The 20,064-nt window shown below is 31.1% G+C and overlaps 2 protein-coding genes across 2 annotated transcripts; both read right to left on the bottom strand.

Moving 5' to 3' along the window:
- Nucleotides 1–1,125: 1,125 nt before the first annotated feature.
- On the bottom strand, nucleotides 1,126–16,931 carry LOC119605966 (the record flags this gene model as incomplete). Its single annotated transcript, XM_037959320.1, has 5 exons — nucleotides 1,126–2,708; nucleotides 4,921–5,271; nucleotides 7,393–7,622; nucleotides 13,865–14,086; nucleotides 16,528–16,931. Coding segments are annotated over 5 exons (1,220 nt in total), but the record flags the coding sequence as incomplete, so codon positions are not given.
- Nucleotides 6,390–7,022, bottom strand: LOC119605968 (formin-2). The gene has a single exon (XM_037959322.1). It carries the CDS (start codon nucleotides 6,879–6,881, stop codon nucleotides 6,513–6,515), a length of 369 nt encoding a protein of 122 aa, XP_037815250.1. The 5' UTR covers nucleotides 6,882–7,022; the 3' UTR covers nucleotides 6,390–6,512.
- Nucleotides 16,932–20,064: the final 3,133 nt, after the last annotated feature.

The raw sequence follows: 20,064 nt of genomic DNA, 5'->3' as shown, positions 1-20,064 counted from the left end.
TTCAGTTCTAGTTCAGTTCTAGTTCAGTTCTAGTTCAGTTCTAGTTCAGTTCTAGTTCAGTTCTAGTTCAGTTCTAGTTCAGTTCTAGTTCAGTTCTAGTTCAGTTCTAGTTCAGTTCTAGTTCAGTTCTAGTTCAGTTCTAGTTCAGTTCTAGTTCAGTTCTAGTTCAGTTCTAGTTCAGTTCTAGTTCAGTTCTAGTTCAGTTCTAGTTCAGTTCTAGTTCAGTTCTAGTTCAGTTCTAGTTCAGTTCTAGTTCAGTTCTAGTTCAGTTCTAGTTCAGTTCTAGTTCACTAAAAATTATCATAAATATTATCTTACCCGTTTTTTCCTTGAATTTTACGAAACTTGTTTTTGTCATTTTTGGTATTTTTATTCTAATTTTTATTTTTATTATTATTTTATACAAAACATTATTGATATAATTACATAAATTATAAGATTTTTGTTGTTTGTTTTTAACTTACATTCTGATTTTTATATTTTTTTCATATATATTTATTTATTTAATTCCAAAGTTCTTTTATTTTGTTAATATTACGCAATAAATTAACTTTTTCAGAATAAAGACCCATTATATATATTCATTTATAAATAAATTTATATAATTGCTTATGTAATTAAAGATAAAAGACTATGTTTTGCTGTAGAGTATGTAGATTGAAAGACCGATTTATTATTGCTATTTTAATAATTTTTTACTCAAAGAAAATTAAAAGAATGTTTACAAAATAATAATATGTATTTATGGGTTAAAATGTTTATTTTTATGTTAAGAACTCTTTAGAGACCTTTAGGGACATTTGTTTTATAAATTCCTGCAAGGCTTTTTTATATTCTAACATCTATGTCAAATGTTTATGTATTTTGTTTGCTCATGTGTTAACCGGTGATGTTTTATTTATTTTGTTTTTGTTAAATGGTTGTTTATAATTTATCAACTGATTGCATTTCAATATTTTCAATTAATTAGTTTTATTCAGCATAGAGTTTAGTTTTGATCTTGATTTTATTTATTTTTTATTTATTTATTATTTATGTATATTTCTTTTGGTTTATGTAAAGTTACAATATCTACATTTGTATTTTAATGTAGTTGTTTTTGGTTTATATTATTTATATAGTTTGAGGGGTCTTGGGATTTGGGGAGGTTTTTAGCTTATAGTGCTTTTATCCAAGGCTTAAATTACTTAAGTTCTATGTATAATAATCTTTGGATTTAATTTTTTTTAATATATGTATAAAATAATAACTTTTTATATGTTTTTTTTTATTTATTCACTTAAAATACGTTTTACCTTGTTTGATTTTTGTAAGATTTTCGAAATGAAGATTATGTAATAAGAAAATATAAAAATTTTAAGTTCCTTAAGAAAACTTAAAACAACAATATTGTATAATTTTTTAGGATTTTCAAATTTTTATAAAAATGTTCACTCTGATTATATTATGGAATGAACTCTCTCTTTGTTTAGATCCTGTCAATAGAATTTTTACGTCAGCGTCAAAAGACGACCAAAAAAAAGAACAAAAATTAGAATTGTGTTTAAAACAGAAATAAGCAAAAAGCTCTCTCTTTCCCACGTACGTAAACTGACACATGCATAAAATGCATATAATCTAGTCAGAGAGCTTCCTTGCCTCTCTCTTTGCTAAATCCTGATTTAAATTGAAATGTTGTCCACATCCTGCAGTTGTAATTGCTGCTCATTGCTTTACAGTTCTTAAAATAAAATTTTAATTTAAAAGAATTGAAAAAAAATATATTTTGTTTTATATTTTTTTTTTATTAATTTTATTGGTTTCTTTTTATAATTCTAAATAAATAGTTTTGTAATATAATTATTTTCTGCACTTAATTAAATATACAATTTCTTATCGTTATTTTTTTCAATTTTTTTATAGATATTTTTTTTATTTTTATGAAAATATTTGATTTAATTTATCTCTCTTAACTGTAGCTTAGTTTTTTTACACTTAGTTTTAAATTATTTATTATTTTTATCATTTATAAATATTTTTACTTTTTAATTTTTTTTTTTTTTTTGAGGGGTTTGCATAAACAGTTTCTCTCTAAAAACTGCTTCATTAACACATTTTTTTTATTTTTTTTGTTTCATCATCTGCTTTAAAATCAATTCGGTTGTTAGGTTTTTTAGCCAATTTTAGTTTTTGTTTAAATTTCATCCAATTTTGTTTGTTGTTTTAATATAAAGTTTGTTTAAATATTGTCCACAGTGTCTGTTTTTTAAATATATTTTCATGTTTTTGTTGGAGTGTGTAATGGTAAAACAAAAAAAAATAAACTTGAAATTAAAAGAAAATAAATCAATAAATTGTTTACAAAAAAAATTTATTGCACAAAACTTATGAATTGCAATTTTTGTTGTTGTTTGTTAAATAAAATTAAATTTAAATTGTATTTTTTTTTTTTTATTTACTGTTCACAAAACTTAGTGTGTTTTTTCTGTTCTATAAATATTTTTCTTTTTTTATTGATTTTATTCTTTTTTCTTCCATTTTATTTATATGCAGTAAAGTTGATGGTTTGTATTTTTTTAATTATTTTAAAGGTTTTTTTTTATTTAAATTAATACATTTTTTGTCAGAATTATTATGGTTTGATAAATTTTTTATTTTATTAAGGTTAAAAAATAATACGCCTTTTTTAGAGGTTTTTATGGTTGATTTTATATATTCATGTATTAGACCTAAAAAAATGTATAACAAATGCAAAAAATTTATTTAATATAAAAACTAAATTAAAATTGATTGATTTATAAAAAAAATTTGGAAAAAATGTAAATATGTACTTTGTTTACATGTATTTGAATTTTTTAATTAAAAAACAAGTAGTCAATATACAAATCAATAAAAAATTGAATGGTATTTGTTGGTGATACGATGCAACAATAGTTTTTAATATTTAATTTATTATTAACTTAAAAAATTACATAAAATCAGATGAATAGTCTTGTCTAAAGCATAGTCTATAGTCTAGTCACAGTCTAGTCTATAGTCCTAGTCTATAGTCTAGTCTATAGGCTAGTCTAGTTCTAGTCTATAGTCTAGTCTATAGTCTAGTCCATAGTCTAGTCTATAGTCTAGTCTAAGTCTAGTCCATAGTCTAGTCTATAGTCTAGTCTATAGGCTAGTCTATAGTCTAGTCTATAGTCTAGTCTATAGTCTAGTCTATAGTCTAGTCTATAGTCTAGTCCATAGTCTAGTCTATAGTCCTAGTCTATAGTCTAGTCTATAGTCTAGTCTATAGTCTAGTCTATAGTCTAGTCTATAGTCTAGTCTAGTCTAGTCTAGTCTATAGTCTAGCTCTATAGTCTTAGTCTAGTCTATAGTCTAGTCTATAGTCTAGTCTATAGTCTAGTCTATAGTCTAGTCTATAGTCTAGTCTAGTCTATAGTCTAGTCTATAGTCTAGTCTATAGTCTAGTCACAGTCTAGTCTATAGTCTAGTCTATAGTCTAGTCTATAGTCTAGTCTATAGTCTAGTCTATAGTCTAGTCTATAGTCTAGTCTATAGTCTAGTCTATAGTCTAGTCTATAGTCTAGTCTATAGTCTAGTCTATAGTCTAGTCTATAGTCTAGTCTATAGTCTAGTCTATAGTCTAGTCTATAGTCTAGTCTATAGTCTAGTCTATAGTCTAGTCTATAGTCTAGTCTATAGTCTAGTCTATAGTCTAGTCTATAGTCTAGTCTATAGTCTAGTCTATAGTCTAGTCTATAGTCTAGTCTATAGTCTAGTCTATAGTCTAGTCTATAGTCTAGTCTATAGTCTAGTCTATAGTCAGTCCATAGTCTAGTCTATAGTCTAGTCTATAGTCTAGTCTATAGTCTAGTCTATAGTCTAGTCTATAGTCTAGTCTATAGTCCTATCTAGTCTATAGTCTAGTCTATAGTCTAGTCCTATAGTCTAGTCTATAGTCTAGTCTATAGTCTAGTCTATAGTCTAGTCTATAGTCCTAGTCTATAGTCTAGTCTATAGTCTAGTCTATAGTCTAGTCTATAGTCTAGTCTATAGTCTAGTCTATAGTCTAGTCTATAGTCTAGTCTATAGTCTAGTCTATAGTCTAGTCTATAGTCTAGTCTATAGTCTAGTCTATAGTCTAGTCTATAGTCTAGTCTATAGTCTAGTCTATAGTCTAGTCTATAGTCTAGTCTATAGTCTAGTCTATAGTCTAGTCTATAGTCTAGTCTATAGTCTAGTCTATAGTCTAGTCTATAGTCTAGTCTATAGTCTAGTCTATAGTCTAGTCTATAGTCTAGTCTATAGTCTAGTCTATAGTCTAGTCTATAGTCTAGTCTATAAGTCTAGTCTATTAGTCTAGTCTATTAGTCTAGTCTATCTAGTCTATAGTCTAGTCTATAGTCTAGTCTATAGTCTAGTCTATAGTCTAGTCTAGTCTAGTCTATAGTCTAGTCTATAGTCTAGTCTATAGTCTAGTCTATAGTCTAGTCTATAGTCTAGTCTATAGTCTAGTCTATAGTCTAGTCTATAGTCTAGTCTATAGTCTAGTCTATAGTCTAGTCTATAGTCTAGTCTATAGTCTAGTCTATAGTCTAGTCTATAGTCTAGTCTATAGTCTAGTCTATAGTCTAGTCTATAGTCTAGTCTATAGTCTAGTCCATAGTCTAGTCTATAGTCTAGTCTATAGTCTAGTCTATAGTCTAGTCTATAGTCTAGTCTATAGTCTAGTCTATAGTCTAGTCTATAGTCTAGTCTATAGTCTAGTCTATAGTCTAGTCTATAGTCTAGTCTATAGTCTAATCTATAGTCTAGCCTATAGTCTAGTCTATAGTTTAGTCTATAGTCTAGTGTGTGGTCTACTGTATAGTCTCGTCTATAGTCTAGTCTATATTATTCTTAAATAATATCTATACTCTACTTTTCATAAATCTTTCTACTCACCAATTAAAATAGGTCTCTGGTTTATGGCAACCCTTTTCGGAACCACACCATTTTGATTCTTTTAAAGGCGGACATGGACGGCCACCACGTTTACCATGCTTAATGACTTTACGATATCGATGCATTTCACCAATGCCACATGATTTACTGCAGTCCGACCACTCGGACCAATGACTGACCCGACAATCGCGAGGACGTTTCGTGCGACGCCGACGATTTGTTGCGGCCTGTAGCGATGACGTTGTTTGTGATGATAATTCATTACGTCTATAACTATCGGCTATATTTTGCATAATAGCCTGTTTATCATTTTTGGGTATGACACCAGTATTTACCGCCGAAGAATTCACCCTTAAAAATAATAATGTAAAACATAAAATTTATGGTAAAATGAAAAATTTTAATTATATTTTCAAAGTTTCATATCAAAAGTGTCCTTGTCCCTATTTCTACGTAGCTGTATTATTTACATTTGCTGGTGTATTTGTGTAAGTTTGCTTGAACATCAAAAATAATTTCCAATTTTTCAATTTGCATTTTTTCCATTTTCTTTCTATGTTGTTTTTCTAATTTATTTTCTTTTTTTTGCACTTGTTTGTATTGCATTCACTGCTGCATGCATATTCATGCTAATTTCCATTTGACATGTATGCTCTTGTTTAAACTTGCATATCTTTGTCTGTCCGCTGTGAGTGCATTTAGTAGTACATATGTATGAATGTGAGTGTGTGCCAGTGGGTGTATGTTTGTATGTCTACATGTCAATGTTCGTTTTAATTCTCTTTCTCTATTTGCAACAGCATGTTTTTTTTACCAATGCAAGTTTTTTCATTGAACATGTTCTCATTTTTGTTTCAAATACCAGACTGGAGATGGACAATATAGTGTCGATAGTACTTTTTTGATATATATTATATAGAAAAACTGTTCTGCACATATTTGTCACCTTGGAATTTAGTAAATTTTCTTAAACATTTTAAACTGGTACTAAGCAAATAATTTTTAGGGCCAAAAATGGTACTAACTTTTGGATTTGTTGCAGCTTTTTATACACTTTTTATAACCATATTCATATAAACTCCAATTTATTATACAAAAAAAGCCAATGACTACAATTGCATGTCGGTTTTATATTGATGCCTCAAGTTATAACTTCTAAATTATATTTCTCTATGGCAAATATTGCCATTATATTCAAACATATGCATTTTTTCGTATACATAAATTTGTTTCAGTTTAAAATTAAAAAAAGTACAAAGTTTTTTTCCGAAAATTTTAGTATAACTGGAGAAAGTTCAATATTTTTAATCAAATGACATCTAAAATCGATATTGGGCGATGAATTCATACTTTAGGAAATTGATTTTTCTAATTTCGAGTTAAAGAATAGAAGGAACACAATAGCTTTTTTAAGAGAGTTATATTTTCGGGTTTTAAATTGATTTTCTAATTAAATAAAAATATCTTTCTTTCCTTCTTAAATTGAATTTTATTTAACTAAGTAATACCACAAATAAATATATACACAATACATTACACTAACAACATAATTACAACTACAACTAAATTTATATAAAATAAAACCAAATTTTTTACAATATTGTGCAACAACCGCCACTAGTATATACGACCGCTTGAGGACGTGGAGGTTGATTAACAACCACAGATGCTTGGGCTGGCTGCGAGCCTACAACTACCGTTGATGGTGGTGGGGGTTGTGCACCGCCTACTACTACCGTTGTTGAAGGTGGTGGTGCCATAGAAGCACCTATTATTAAAGGTGGAGGAGCCATACCTCCTACCACCACTACTCCACCTACCGGCGGTGGTGGTCTGGCGCCCACGTTAATATTCACTCCAACCGAAGGACCAGGTCTTGGTGGTGGAGGACCCCATCCGGGTGGTCCTCTGCCATAGGGAGGTGGTGGACCACCAAAACCCACACGGCCTGGAGGAGGCATAATTGTTTTAAAGGAACTTGTTTTTAATTAAAGATTTTCCCTTAAAAGAGAAAACCTACTTTTAACGTTGACTTCTACCGACAAACTAAATTTGTTTGCTTTTGTCAATTGATCACATAAATTTGGGTATTTTTTTCATTAAATATTTAAATAGATAAGAAAACTTACAAATCAATCAGTAAGTAATTATGTGTGAATAAAAATGATAAAAATTGTAAATATTTTTATATCATACAGATATTTTTTGTTTAATATCTTATCATTTAAACCGTGACTTAGCTTAGACAAGGTGCTTCCCTGCCGCTGTTTTGATTTTTATTGTTATCAGTTACAATAGTGTGTGTGTAAGGCAATGGTCAGCAACCATTACTATCAATACAACTCCAATGAGAATGGAATTTATAAAGAAAATGCGAAATTTTTTCTGTCTATCCAATATTTGTGCATTATGTTCTCTTTGTGTCAGCATGACTTCCATAATTTATTATCTTTATATTTTGTGAGTACTTACATGGGATTCATTTTCTCCAACAATTTCGAACGTATACGATCTTTTTCGGTAACTCTAGTTGGTGGTGGTGTTATTTCATTTTGTCTCTCACGCTCTATACTAGCCGACAATTCATTATTCATTTCCACATGATTGTGTTCCATCTCTAAATGGGTTTGTGTCTGTACTGTCTCATATTTACGATCATCCTCGGCAAAGTTAAAAACTTCACTCAATTCGTACTCTTTGAGCTGAAATGAAAAACAAACACAAACATACATATCTTATTTAAACTTGCTAACAAACTAACTCAAAAACTAGTTCTAGTTCAGTTCTAGTTTAATTCTAGTTTAGTTCTAGTTTAGTTCTAGTTTAGTTCCAGTTTAGTTCTAGTTTAGTTCTAATTCAGCTCTAGTTCAGTTCTAGTTCAGTTCTAGTCCAGTTCTAGTTCAGTTCTAGTTCAGTTCTAGTTCAGTTCTAGTTCAGTTCTAGTTCAGTTCTAGTTCAGTTCTAGTTCAGTTCTAGTTCAGTTCTAGTTCAGTTCTAGTTCAGTTCTAGTTCAGTTCTAGTTCAGTTCTAGTTCAGTTCTAGTTCAGTTCTAGTTCAGTTCTAGTTCAGTTCTAGTTCAGTTCTAGTTCAGTTCTAGTTCAGTTCTAGTTCAGTTCTAGTTCAGTTCTAGTTCAGTTCTAGTTCAGTTCTAGTTCAGTTCTAGTTCAGTTCTAGTTCAGTTCTAGTTCAGTTCTAGTTCAGTTCTAGTTCAGTTCTAGTTCAGTTCTAGTTCAGTTCTAGTTCAGTTCTAGTTCAGTTCTAGTTCAGTTCTAGTTCAGTTCTAGTTCAGTTCTAGTTCAGTTCTAGTTCAGTTCTAGTTCAGTTCAGTTCTAGTTCAGTTCAGTTCTAGTTCAGTTCTAGTTCAGTTCTAGTTCAGTTCTAGTTCAGTTCTAGTTCAGTTCTAGTTCAGTTCTAGTTCAGTTCTAGTTCAGTTCTAGTTCAGTTCTAGTTCAGTTCTAGTTCAGTTCTAGTTCAGTTCTAGTTCAGTTCTAGTTCAGTTCTAGTTCAGTTCTAGTTCAGTTCTAGTTCAGTTCTAGTTCAGTTCTAGTTCAGTTCTAGTTCAGTTCTAGTTCAGTTCTAGTTCAGTTCTAGTTCAGTTCTAGTTCAGTTCTAGTTCAGTTCTAGTTCATTCTAGTTCAGTTCGTTCAGTTTCTAGTTCAGTTCTAGTTCAGTTCTAGTTCAGTTCTAGTTCAGTTCTAGTTCAGTTCTAGTTCAGTTCTAGTTCAGTTCTAGTTCAGTTCTAGTTCAGTTCTAGTTCAGTTCTAGTTCAGTTCTAGTTCAGTTCTAGTTCAGTTCTAGTTCAGTTCTAGTTCAGTTCTAGTTCAGTTCTAGTTCAGTTCTAGTTCAGTTCTAGTTCAGTTCTAGTTCAGTTCTAGTTCAGTTCTAGTTCAGTTCTAGTTCAGTTCTAGTTCAGTTTCTAGTTCAGTTCTAGTTCAGTTTTCTAGTTCAGTTCTAGTTCAGTTCTAGTTCAGTTCTAGTTCAGTTCTAGTTCAGTTCTAGTTCAGTTCTAGTTCAGTTCTAGTTCAGTTCTAGTTCAGTTCTAGTTCAGTTCTAGTTCAGTTCTAGTTCAGTTCTAGTTCAGTTTTTTTCAGTTCTAGTTCAGTTCTAGTTCAGTTCTAGTTCAGTTTAGTTCAGTTCCAGTTCTATTTCAGTTCTAGTTCTATTTCAGTTCTAGTTCTATTTCAGTTCTAGTTCTAGTTCAGTTCTAGTTCAGTTCTAGTTCAGTTCTAGTTCAGTTCTAGTTCAGTTCTAGTTCAGTTCTAGTTCAGTTCTAGTTCAGTTTCTAGTTCAGTTCTAGTTCAGTTCTAGTTCAGTTCTAGTTCAGTTCTAGTTCAGTTCTAGTTCAGTTCTAGTTCAGTTCTAGTTCAGTTCTAGTTCAGTTCTAGTTCAGTTCTAGTTCAGTTCTAGTTCAGTTCTAGTTCAGTTCTAGTTCAGTTCTAGTTCAGTTCTAGTTCAGTTCTAGTTCAGTTCTAGTTCAGTTCTAGTTCAGTTCTAGTTCAGTTCTAGTTCAGTTCTAGTTCAGTTCTAGTTCAGTTCTAGTTCAGTTCTAGTTCAGTTCTAGTTCAGTTCTAGTTCAGTTCTAGTTCAGTTCTAGTTCAGTTTCTAGTTCAGTTCTAGTTCAGTTCTAGTTCAGTTCTAGTTCAGTTCTAGTTCAGTTTAGTTCATTCTAGTTCAGTTCTAGTTCAGTTCTAGTTCAGTTCTAGTTCAGTTCTAGTTCAGTTCTAGTTCAGTTCTAGTTCATTCTAGTTCAGTTCTAGTTCAGTTCTAGTTCAGTTCTAGTTCAGTTCTAGTTCAGTTCTTCTAGTTCAGTTCTAGTTCAGTTCTAGTTCAGTTCTAGTTCAGTTCTAGTTCAGTTCTAGTTCAGTTCTAGTTCAGTTCTAGTTCAGTTCTAGTTCAGTTCTAGTTCAGTTCTAGTTCAGTTCTAGTTCTTCTAGTTCAGTTCTAGTTCAGTTCTAGTTCAGTTCTAGTTCAGTTCAGTTCAGTTCAGTTTCAGTTCAGTTCTAGTTCAGTTCTAGTTCAGTTCTAGTTCAGTTCTAGTTCAGTTCTAGTTCAGTTCTAGTTCAGTTCTAGTTCAGTTCTAGTTCAGTTCTAGTTCAGTTCTAGTTCAGTTCTAGTTCAGTTCTAGTTCAGTTCTAGTTCAGTTCTAGTTCAGTTCTAGTTCAGTTCTAGTTCAGTTCTAGTTCAGTTCTAGTTCAGTTCTAGTTCAGTTCTAGTTCAGTTCTAGTTCAGTTCTAGTTCAGTTCTAGTTCAGTTCTAGTTCAGTTCTAGTTCAGTTCTAGTTCAGTTCTAGTTCAGTTCTAGTTCAGTTCTAGTTCAGTTCTAGTTCAGTTCTAGTTCAGTTCTAGTTCAGTTCTAGTTCAGTTAGTTTTGTTCGTTGTTCTAGTTTTGTTTCTTTTTTTTTTTGTTCTAGTTCATCTAGTTCAGTTCTAGTTCAGTTCTAGTTCAGTTCTAGTTCGTTCTAGTTCAGTTCTAGTTCAGTTCTAGTTCAGTTCTAGTTCAGTTCTAGTTCAGTTCTAGTTCAGTTCTAGTTCAGTTCTAGTTCAGTTCTAGTTCAGTTCTAGTTCAGTTCTAGTTCAGTTCTAGTTCAGTTCTAGTTCAGTTCTAGTTCAGTTCTAGTTCAGTTCTAGTTCAGTTCTAGTTCAGTTCTAGTTCAGTTCTAGTTCAGTTCTAGTTCAGTTCTAGTTCAGTTCTAGTTCAGTTCTAGTTCAGTTCTAGTTCAGTTCTAGTTCAGTTCTAGTTCAGTTCTAGTTCAGTTCTAGTTCAGTTTTGTTCTAGTTCAGTTCTAGTTCAGTTCTAGTTCAGTTCTAGTTCAGTTCTAGTTCAGTTCTAGTTCAGTTCTAGTTCAGTTCTAGTTCAGTTCTAGTTCAGTTCTAGTTCAGTTCTAGTTCAGTTCTAGTTCAGTTCTAGTTCAGTTCTAGTTCAGTTCTAGTTCAGTTCTAGTTCAGTTCGTTCTAGTTCAGTTCTAGTTCAGTTCTAGTTCAGTTCTAGTTCAGTTCTAGTTCAGTTCTAGTTCAGTTCTAGTTCAGTTCTAGTTCAGTTCTAGTTCAGTTCTAGTTCAGTTCTAGTTCAGTTCTAGTTCAGTTCTAGTTCAGTTCTAGTTCAGTTCTAGTTCAGTTCTAGTTCAGTTCTAGTTCAGTTCTAGTTTCCAGTTCTAGTTCAGTTCTAGTTCAGTTCTAGTTCAGTTCTAGTTCAGTTCTAGTTCAGTTCTAGTTCAGTTCTAGTTCAGTTCTAGTTCAGTTCTAGTTCAGTCTAGTTCAGTTCTAGTTCAGTTCTAGTTCAGTTCTAGTTCAGTTCTAGTTCAGTTCTAGTTCAGTTCTAGTTCAGTTCTAGTTCAGTTCTAGTTCAGTTCTAGTTCAGTTCTAGTTCAGTTCTAGTTCAGTTCTAGTTCAGTTCTAGTTCAGTTCTAGTTCAGTTCTAGTTCAGTTCTAGTTCAGTTCTAGTTCAGTTCTAGTTCAGTTCTAGTTCAGTTCTAGTTCAGTTCTAGTTCAGTTCTAGTTCAGTTCTAGTTCAGTTCTAGTTCAGTTCTTGTTCAGTTCTAGTTCAGTTCTAGTTCGGTTAAAACTCTTATATAGCAATTTTTAATTTTCCAATGCTCATATATACATAAGTTTGAAAAATTTTATTCTTTTCTATAAAAATTTAAGGAACACCAAACTTCCTTTATAGTGTGACTTGAAATTTTTTGTGAGCTTTAGTTTTTCCTCTAAATAATTAAGTCTTTTGAATTTCTATATGCTTTATGTACAAATTCGCACCTTTTTCTTTTCGATTTTAAGCACACATGGAAAACCGACAATAATTCAAAAGTTTTTTTTACGTATTTAGTTCCAACATTATTCATTCTTTTGTTAAATTTTCACAACAACTATTCAAGGTATTTGCTAGTAAGTATTTTCTTTCAGTATATTTGTCACAAAAAGGTATTAAAAATCATAATCCTATAAATATGCAAGCGCATACCAAAAAAAATAAAAACGGAATTCCTTTGAACAGTTTCATTTTAAAAGACTGACAACAAAGGTAGAGATTTTTAAAGTATTTATGCTATTAGAAAGAACTATGGCAATTGATATGTGTAAATTAAGCAGAAATTTGCTTTAAACGATTTTCTAAACTGAGCCGGGGAAGTCTTACAATTAAGGTATTTGTTATACATGTTACTTTTAACACTAAAAAGAGAAAATGTTGAACATTTTTCTAGATTTTTATTGTTTGGCACAAAAGAAAACCTTTTCTTTTTTATATGTTATTATTAACCTTCTTATAGATTTCCACTTAATAAGTTTTTATTGTCATTGTATTGTGTTTTTCATAAATATTTTGTTTGTTTATTTAAATGCCACAACCATTCTGCTCTATTAAATTTTATGTTTAACAATATAAAACAGAATACGATTTCGTTTTACGGCATATTTTTTCAGAAAAACAAAATTCAAATAAATAAACAATTGCAAAAAAACAAAAAACACTGTGTAAAATATTATTGTATTATTTAATGTATAATTTCCTTTTTGTGTTTATATGTGAATTTCCTTTTTTTATTTCCTGTTATAAATTATGACTTTTCTCCCTCTCTCGTTTAGACTCCTTTGCTAATGTACAAGGCTCCCTATAGTAGACCTCAAAATGTTTCATTATGCTGCTATTAGAAGCAAAATAGAAACGGAATTTGTAGATTATTATATTAAGACAGAGATGCCAGATTTTTTAAAATACAATTAACAGGCAAAAGACAAGATTTTTATTGCCAACATTTGTAGGAAAAAATCTCATCTTTCTAGTTCAGGTTTTAGTTTAGAATGATTTCAAATAAAATTCTAATACATAAAGTAGTTGATAGAATATTACAGGCATTTTCTATGAAAAAATCCCTACTAATTGGCAACTCTTCCATACATCAGAACTAAATACCCATTAATTTTGATATTGTTTTTTAATGCGTAAACAGGAAACAAAAACATGATTTGTATTTTGTGAATTACAACAAGAAAAAATATTAGAAAAAAATACACAAAAATCACAGCAATATTCAGAATAAAATCTAATTTATATGAATGAGCCTGCTTATAACAGGCACCCACAATTACCGGCTCTATGTGTGTTTGGCAATAGAACGTACACACACACACACACACGTAAATGAAATGAAAATTTTTATTTTCCTAGTAATTAAGTAGGATTTTTTTTCCATTTCCATATACAAAACATTTAAACATTTTGTTTTATTTTTCCTATTTTCACTCTTTCCACACTGTTAGCAAGGAGTAAGTTGGTAAAAAACGGAAAAAAATTTTGAAATGATTTATAATGGTATAAATCACTTCTATGAAATTCTATGAGAAAGTGTGTAAATGGGAAGTATAGCCACTGTTCATCTAACATTATAATACTAGACTCTGAACATTTACATCTACGGTCAATACCGATCTTTTTAAACCTTATCAAATGTCTTTATCATACTAATATCATCTCATAAACAGACATATGTAAATACTAACAAAACCTCATTTGTTACTTGGCTAACTTTCCCCAGTTTTTTTTTTTTTGCTAATAATAAACACCATTCATAATTTTACTTTTCCGTGATTGTTTCCACACCACACATTGTACAACAACTCCATTCTGTTCTTCATTAATGTTACAACTTGATAGAAAGCCACTGATTTCATGTTAATGAATCATTAGTATTTCTAATACTTTTTCTTAATGATGTTGTTAATTTTCAACGAAGCACTTAACGCTCACACATAAATACAAACCCACACTTCCTCATAAGATTTCTACATTTTAGAGAAAAAAAAACCCCCCAAAAAAAACTAAAGCGGAAGTTTAGCTAATTTGTTTGTAATTAAGTTGTGTTGAAGTTTCAGAGGCCCAAAATCAATGATTACTGCCAATGAAACCACAATTACTGGTATATACTACATATTTCTAAACGACTTACCTTGATAAATTGAAATGTTGCTATTGGCGGTAAACGTTTACTTTTCGGATAAAAGAAACTACCAGCTGGATGAGCTGGATAACGTGATGTTATACGATAGATAACACCTTGCGGTGAGGTGGGCCAGTTTGGTGCTGTAAATGTAAAACCATTATCCGTACCAGCATCTAAAGGATCCATTTCCACGGTAACAGTGTCTATCCAAGAGCCACCCACACAAAGCTGAAAATAATTTTAAAATATTTGAATCTTTAAAAATTTGTTTTAAAAAAATATCTATTGAAATTTCCTGTTGCCAATGAAACAAAAATTTAAATTCATATAGCAACTGATTTTTTCAGCAATACCCAGGAATTTGGGTAGTAGATCACTAAACTAAACAAATACTAGAACTGAACAAGAACTGAACAAGAAACTGAACTAGAACGGAACTAGAACTGAACTAGAACTGAACTAGAACTGAACTAGAACTGAACTAGAACTGAACTAGAACTGAACTAGAACTGAACTAGAACTGAACTAGGAACTGAACAAGAACTGAACTGAACTAGACTAGAACTGACTAACTGAACTAGAACTGACTAGAACTGAACTAGAACTGAACTAGAACTGAACTAGAAACTGAACTAGAATTGCTGACTAGAACTTGAACTAGAACTTGAACTAGAAACTGAACTAGAACTGAACTAGAACTGACTAGAACTGAACTAGAACTGAACTAGAACTGAACTATGAAACTAGAACTAGAACTAGAACTGAACTAGAACTGAACTAGAACTGAACTAGAACTGAACTAGAACTGAACTAGAACTGAACTAGAACTGAATTAGAACTGAACTAGAACTGAACTAGAACTGAACTAGAACTGAATTAGAACTGAACTAGAACTGAACTAGAACTGAACTAGAACTGAACTAGAACTGAAACTAGAACTGAACAAGAACTGAACTAGAACTGAACTAGAACTGAACTAGAACTGAACTAGAACTGAACTAGAACTGAACTAGAACTGAACTAGAACTGAACTACAACTGAACTAGAACTGAACTAGAACTGAACTAGAACTGAACTAGAACTGAACTAGAACTGAACTACAACTGAACTAGAACTGAACTAGAACTGAACTAGAACTGAACTAGAACTGAACTAGAACTGAACTAGAACTGAACTAGAACTGAACTAGAACTGAACTAGAACTGAACTAGAACTGAACTAGAACTGAACTAGAACTGAACTAGAACTGAACTAGAACTGAAACTGAACTAGAACTGAACTAGAATGAACTGAACTTGAACTAGAAATGAACTAGACTGAACTAGAACTGAACTAGAACTGAACTAGAACTGAATAGAAACTGCACTAAGAGAACTGAAACTATGAACGAACTTAGAACTGAACAGAACTGAAACCTAGAAATGAACTAGACGAATAGACCGAAACTAGAAATGAACTAGAACTGAACTAGAACTGAACTAGAAATGAACTAGAACTGAACTAGAACTGAACTAGAATGAAACTAGAACTGAAACTAGAACTGAACTAGAACTGAATAGAACTGAACTCGAACTGAAATAGAACTGAATTAAGAACTGAATTTAGAACTGGAATTAGAACTGAACTAGAACTGAACTGAACTGTACTAGAAACGAACAAGACTGAACAGAACTGAACTAGCAACTGATCTAGAACTCACTAGAAGAAGGTAAAGTTATGTATGTAAAATTCAATTGTAGAAGAGTAGAATGAGTTCACAAAATTGTTCGGGATGTTGTGATTAGCATTTTAACACAATTTTTATATTTTTTCATTTTTCCACTACTCTATCTTATCCACCTTCATTTTTGTATAGCTGTCAATACTTTATATAGTTTTACGTTTCAGTCTCTGTTTTTATTCCTTTATTCCGATGATGCATTCTGTCAGTGATGTTGGGTTTAGTGGTTTTCACTAACATTTGTTTGGTGACAATGATGAGCATCATGATGTTCATAATGACAACCATGTCACTGTCATTGTAATTTCTATTGCCTAGCCTTGTCATTGTAGTTGCTGCCTCCGTATAGAGAATATTTTGATGACAATGCATCTTGATTTTCTACCACAGACATCAATGGAAAACTAAAAATCAATTTTTTTCTTTTACTTAATGGGGTTGATGAAGTTGCAGTCATTTAGACTTGGGAATGTAGCTAGGGGTTTTGAAAGCCTTTCGTATTTATTTGTAGAAAGTTAATATTTCCTGAAATATTTTCTTGGAAACAATTTTTAAAGAATTATTTTTAAACTTTTATTTCTAAACTATATAAGCCAATTTTTAAGTAAAACGAAAATATTTCAAAGGCCCCCGTTTTAATGAGCCAACTCTCACATAACCCTCATTATATACTGTAGTAGCATATTTTGCTACTGATTATGTGGGAACATCAAAATATAATTTTTTGTTTCCTTTGAACACATTTTAATTTTGTTCCCAGGAAATTAAGCCAAGAAATGTGTGGTTTAGTTTTCTGTTAAGTATACAAAATGATAAATCTGCAAAATTTTATACCAAATTGCTTAAAAAGAAATTAATCAACTCCTGCAAACATTAACGAGTTTCTTTTGTATTTTGGCCCAAAAACTCAGAGAAAATAAAAAAATAAAACATTTTGCAAAATTCATACCTGAAATGAATCGACCCCTATAAACCAATCGGGTGAGGGCACAATGCGTGTCATTAATGACACTAAACTATGATTGCTATCGACGAAAAACTTTGCCTCTGATCGACCAGCACCCGTTGTTATGGCTGGCAAATTGAATTCATCAAAGACACTGCGTTCACCCAGGTTCTTATTGCTGTTGGTGTTTTTGTTGTTACTTGCATTGCTGCGTGCTGTGTTTTGATTGTTTGTTGTGATTTGTTGCTGCTGTTGTTGTTTTGATGTTGATTTTAGTTGTTGCTGCTGCTGTTCACCTTGTAATGTATCCAGTATATCACTTTTACCCGTTTCAGCAAATTGTTTAACACCGGATGTTGCCTGCTGGCCAATGTGATACAGGCCAAATGTTGAGTCATGTGTACGACCTACAGCGAAAAAACATGAAATCAAACAAAATTTAATACAAATTGAAAATATGAAAGTTACTTTAAATGGAAATAAATTTAAGTGTATTTTAATAAAAATTTGTTATTCAAGAACTAGAACTAAACTGGATGTAAAATCGAACTGAACTAGAAGTGAACTAAAACTAGTAATAGAACTCAACTAGAATTTAACTATAACTCAAACAGAACTGAACTAGAACTTAATTAGAACTGATCTAGATCTGAACTAGAACTGAACTAGAACTGAACTAGAACTAGAACTGAACTAGAACTGAACTAGAACTGAACTAGAACTGAACTAGAACTGAACTAGAACTGAACTAGAACTGAACTAGAACTGAACTAGAACTGAACTAGAACTGAACTAGAACTGAACTAGAACTGAACTAGAACTGAACTAGAACTGAACTAGAACTGAACTAGAACTGAACTAGAACTGAACTAGAACTGAACTAGAACTGAACTAGAACTGAACTAGAACTGAACTAGAACTGAACTAGAACTGAACTAGAACTGAACTAGAACTGAACTAGAACTGAACTAGAACTGAACTAGAACTGAACTAGAACTGAACTAGAACTGAACTAGAACTGAACTAGAACTGAACTAGAACTGAACTAGAACTGAACTAGAACTGAACTAGAACTGAACTAGAACTGAACTAGAACTGAACTAGAACTGAACTAGAACTGAACTAGAACTGAACTAGAACTGAACTAGAACTGAACTAGAACTGAACTAGAACTGAACTAGAACTGAACTAGAACTGAACTAGAACTGAACTGAACTGAACTGAACTAGAACTGAACTAGAACTGAACTAGAACTGAACTAGAACTGAACTAGAACTGAACTAGAACTGAACTAGAACTGAACTAGAACTGAACTAGAACTGAACTAGAACTGAACTAGAACTGAACTAGAACTGAACTAGAACTGAACTAGAACTGAACTAGAACTGAACTAGAACTGAACTAGAACTGAACTAGAACTGAACTAGAACTGAACTAGAACTGAACTAGAACTGAACTAGAACTGAACTAGAACTGAACTAGAACTGAACTAGAACTGAACTAGAACTGAACTAGAACTGAACTAGAACTGAACTAGAACTGAACTAGAACTGAACTAGAACTGAACTAGAACTGAACTAGAACTGAACTAGAACTGAACTAGAACTGAACTAGAACTGAACTAGAACTGAACTAGAACTGAACTAGAACTGAACTAGAACTGAACTAGAACTGAACTAGAACTGAACTAGAACTGAACTAGAACTGAACTAGAACTGAACTAGAACTGAACTAGAACTGAACTAGAACTGAGCTAGAACTGAGCTAGAACTGAACTAGAACTGAACTAGAACTGAACTAGAACTGAACTAGAACTAAGCTAGAACTGAACTAGAACTGAACTAGAACTGAACTAGAACTGAACTAGAACTGAACTAGAACTGAACTAGAACTGAACTAGAATATGCATTCGCATATTGTCGCGGACTGTATTGTCGCTTAAATTTTAATATTATCATAAAAACTAAAAACAACAAAAATGACATATATGGCATATTATGACCAGCAGATAACAAAAGATATGATTACCAGCAACAAAAACATTATCAATTTTAAAATAAAAAGAACATAAACAGTAGAGGACAAATGATTAGGAACACGAGCTACGATAGCTTAAATTATTATCTATTGTAGTGGTAAACCACCTATAAACTTACAGTTAAAATTATTCAATAGAATAGTATTATTAATTACACAAACAAGATAAACACATTTGTACTGAATTGACCGCCACTGTGCACAAATGCGTTTCTGTCATTATCAGTTTTTATGTCCGATTTTTTGTTTGTTTAAACACACCTACTGATAACTGTGTGTCAGCAACAGCTGCAATATTTTTTATTTTATTATATGTTTTTAATGCATTTAATAAATGCAGAAATAAAAAAGAGCAAATAAAAAACTTAACGAATGTTTTAAATATTAAAAACATAATTTAAATGAAAAAGATTAAGTGGAATTAAACAACAGAAATATATATTTAATTACTTTAAATTAAACACAACATATGAAATAAAAATAGCAATTTATCACAGTGACAAATGGACTTAAACATTGGACTAAGCAAGTAGAAATTTTTTAAATTTTCCTCTTTTAAATGTATTCAAAATGTAATAAAATCTTATAAATTAAGAAAAACAACTAATATATGTATGTGTATGTTTATTCAGTAAAATCTCCTATAGTTCGGGTTCCATTAAATAATTTTAAATCAGAATTTTCTCAAATTTATCACTTTTATATTTCTATCATCTGTTGCCGCATTGTTGTCCGTCACAATACATACTATAAAAAATTTGTCAAGAATATAAATAACACACTATTAACTAAATATTAAATATACTTAATAAATTTTCGCAAATTTTAAAAATCATTTTTTTCTCAAAATCTCCATTTACTGAAAAATTTATTGTTCTTTTCCTTAATCCCCCAAAAATGTAAATGGCAAACATGTGCAATTTTAAAGAGGCCTTCAAAATAAATAATTTAAATTTGATTTCCTCAACATATCAACAGCAGAAACATAATTAATATTAAAGCAATGATGGCGATTAAAATGGCGTCACTTGAAATCTTGTATTTGCGGTTAAAAATTTAATTAAAATTTTCCATACCCCTTTAAGTGTTTTACTAAATATACAGACCAGAGATGGAGTGGTGGGTTTTTTGAAACTAAAAATACTTTTCTAGAACTAGAATTGAACTAGAACTGAAGTAGGACGGAACTAGAACTGTACTTGAACTGAAGTAGGACTGAAGTAGAACTGAAATAGAACTGAAGTAGAACTGAACTAGAACTGAACTAGAACTGAACTAGAACTGAACTAGAACTGAACTAGAAATGAACTAGAACTGAACTAGAACTGAACTAGAACTTAACTAGAACTGAACTAGAACTGAACTAGAACTGAACTAGAACTGAACTAGAACTGAACTAGAACTGAACTAGAACTGAACTAGAACTGCACTAGAACTGAACTAGAACTGAACTAGAACTGAACTAGAACTGAACTAGAACTGAACTAGAACTGAACTAGAACT

This window comes from Lucilia sericata, unplaced genomic scaffold (genome assembly GCF_015586225.1).
Source record: "Lucilia sericata isolate MDLA Ls3-8-SP2 unplaced genomic scaffold, ASM1558622v1 Contig000542F_arrow, whole genome shotgun sequence".
Taxonomy (NCBI): Eukaryota; Metazoa; Arthropoda; class Insecta; order Diptera; family Calliphoridae; genus Lucilia; species Lucilia sericata.
This window is presented reverse-complemented; position numbering and strand designations above follow the sequence as displayed.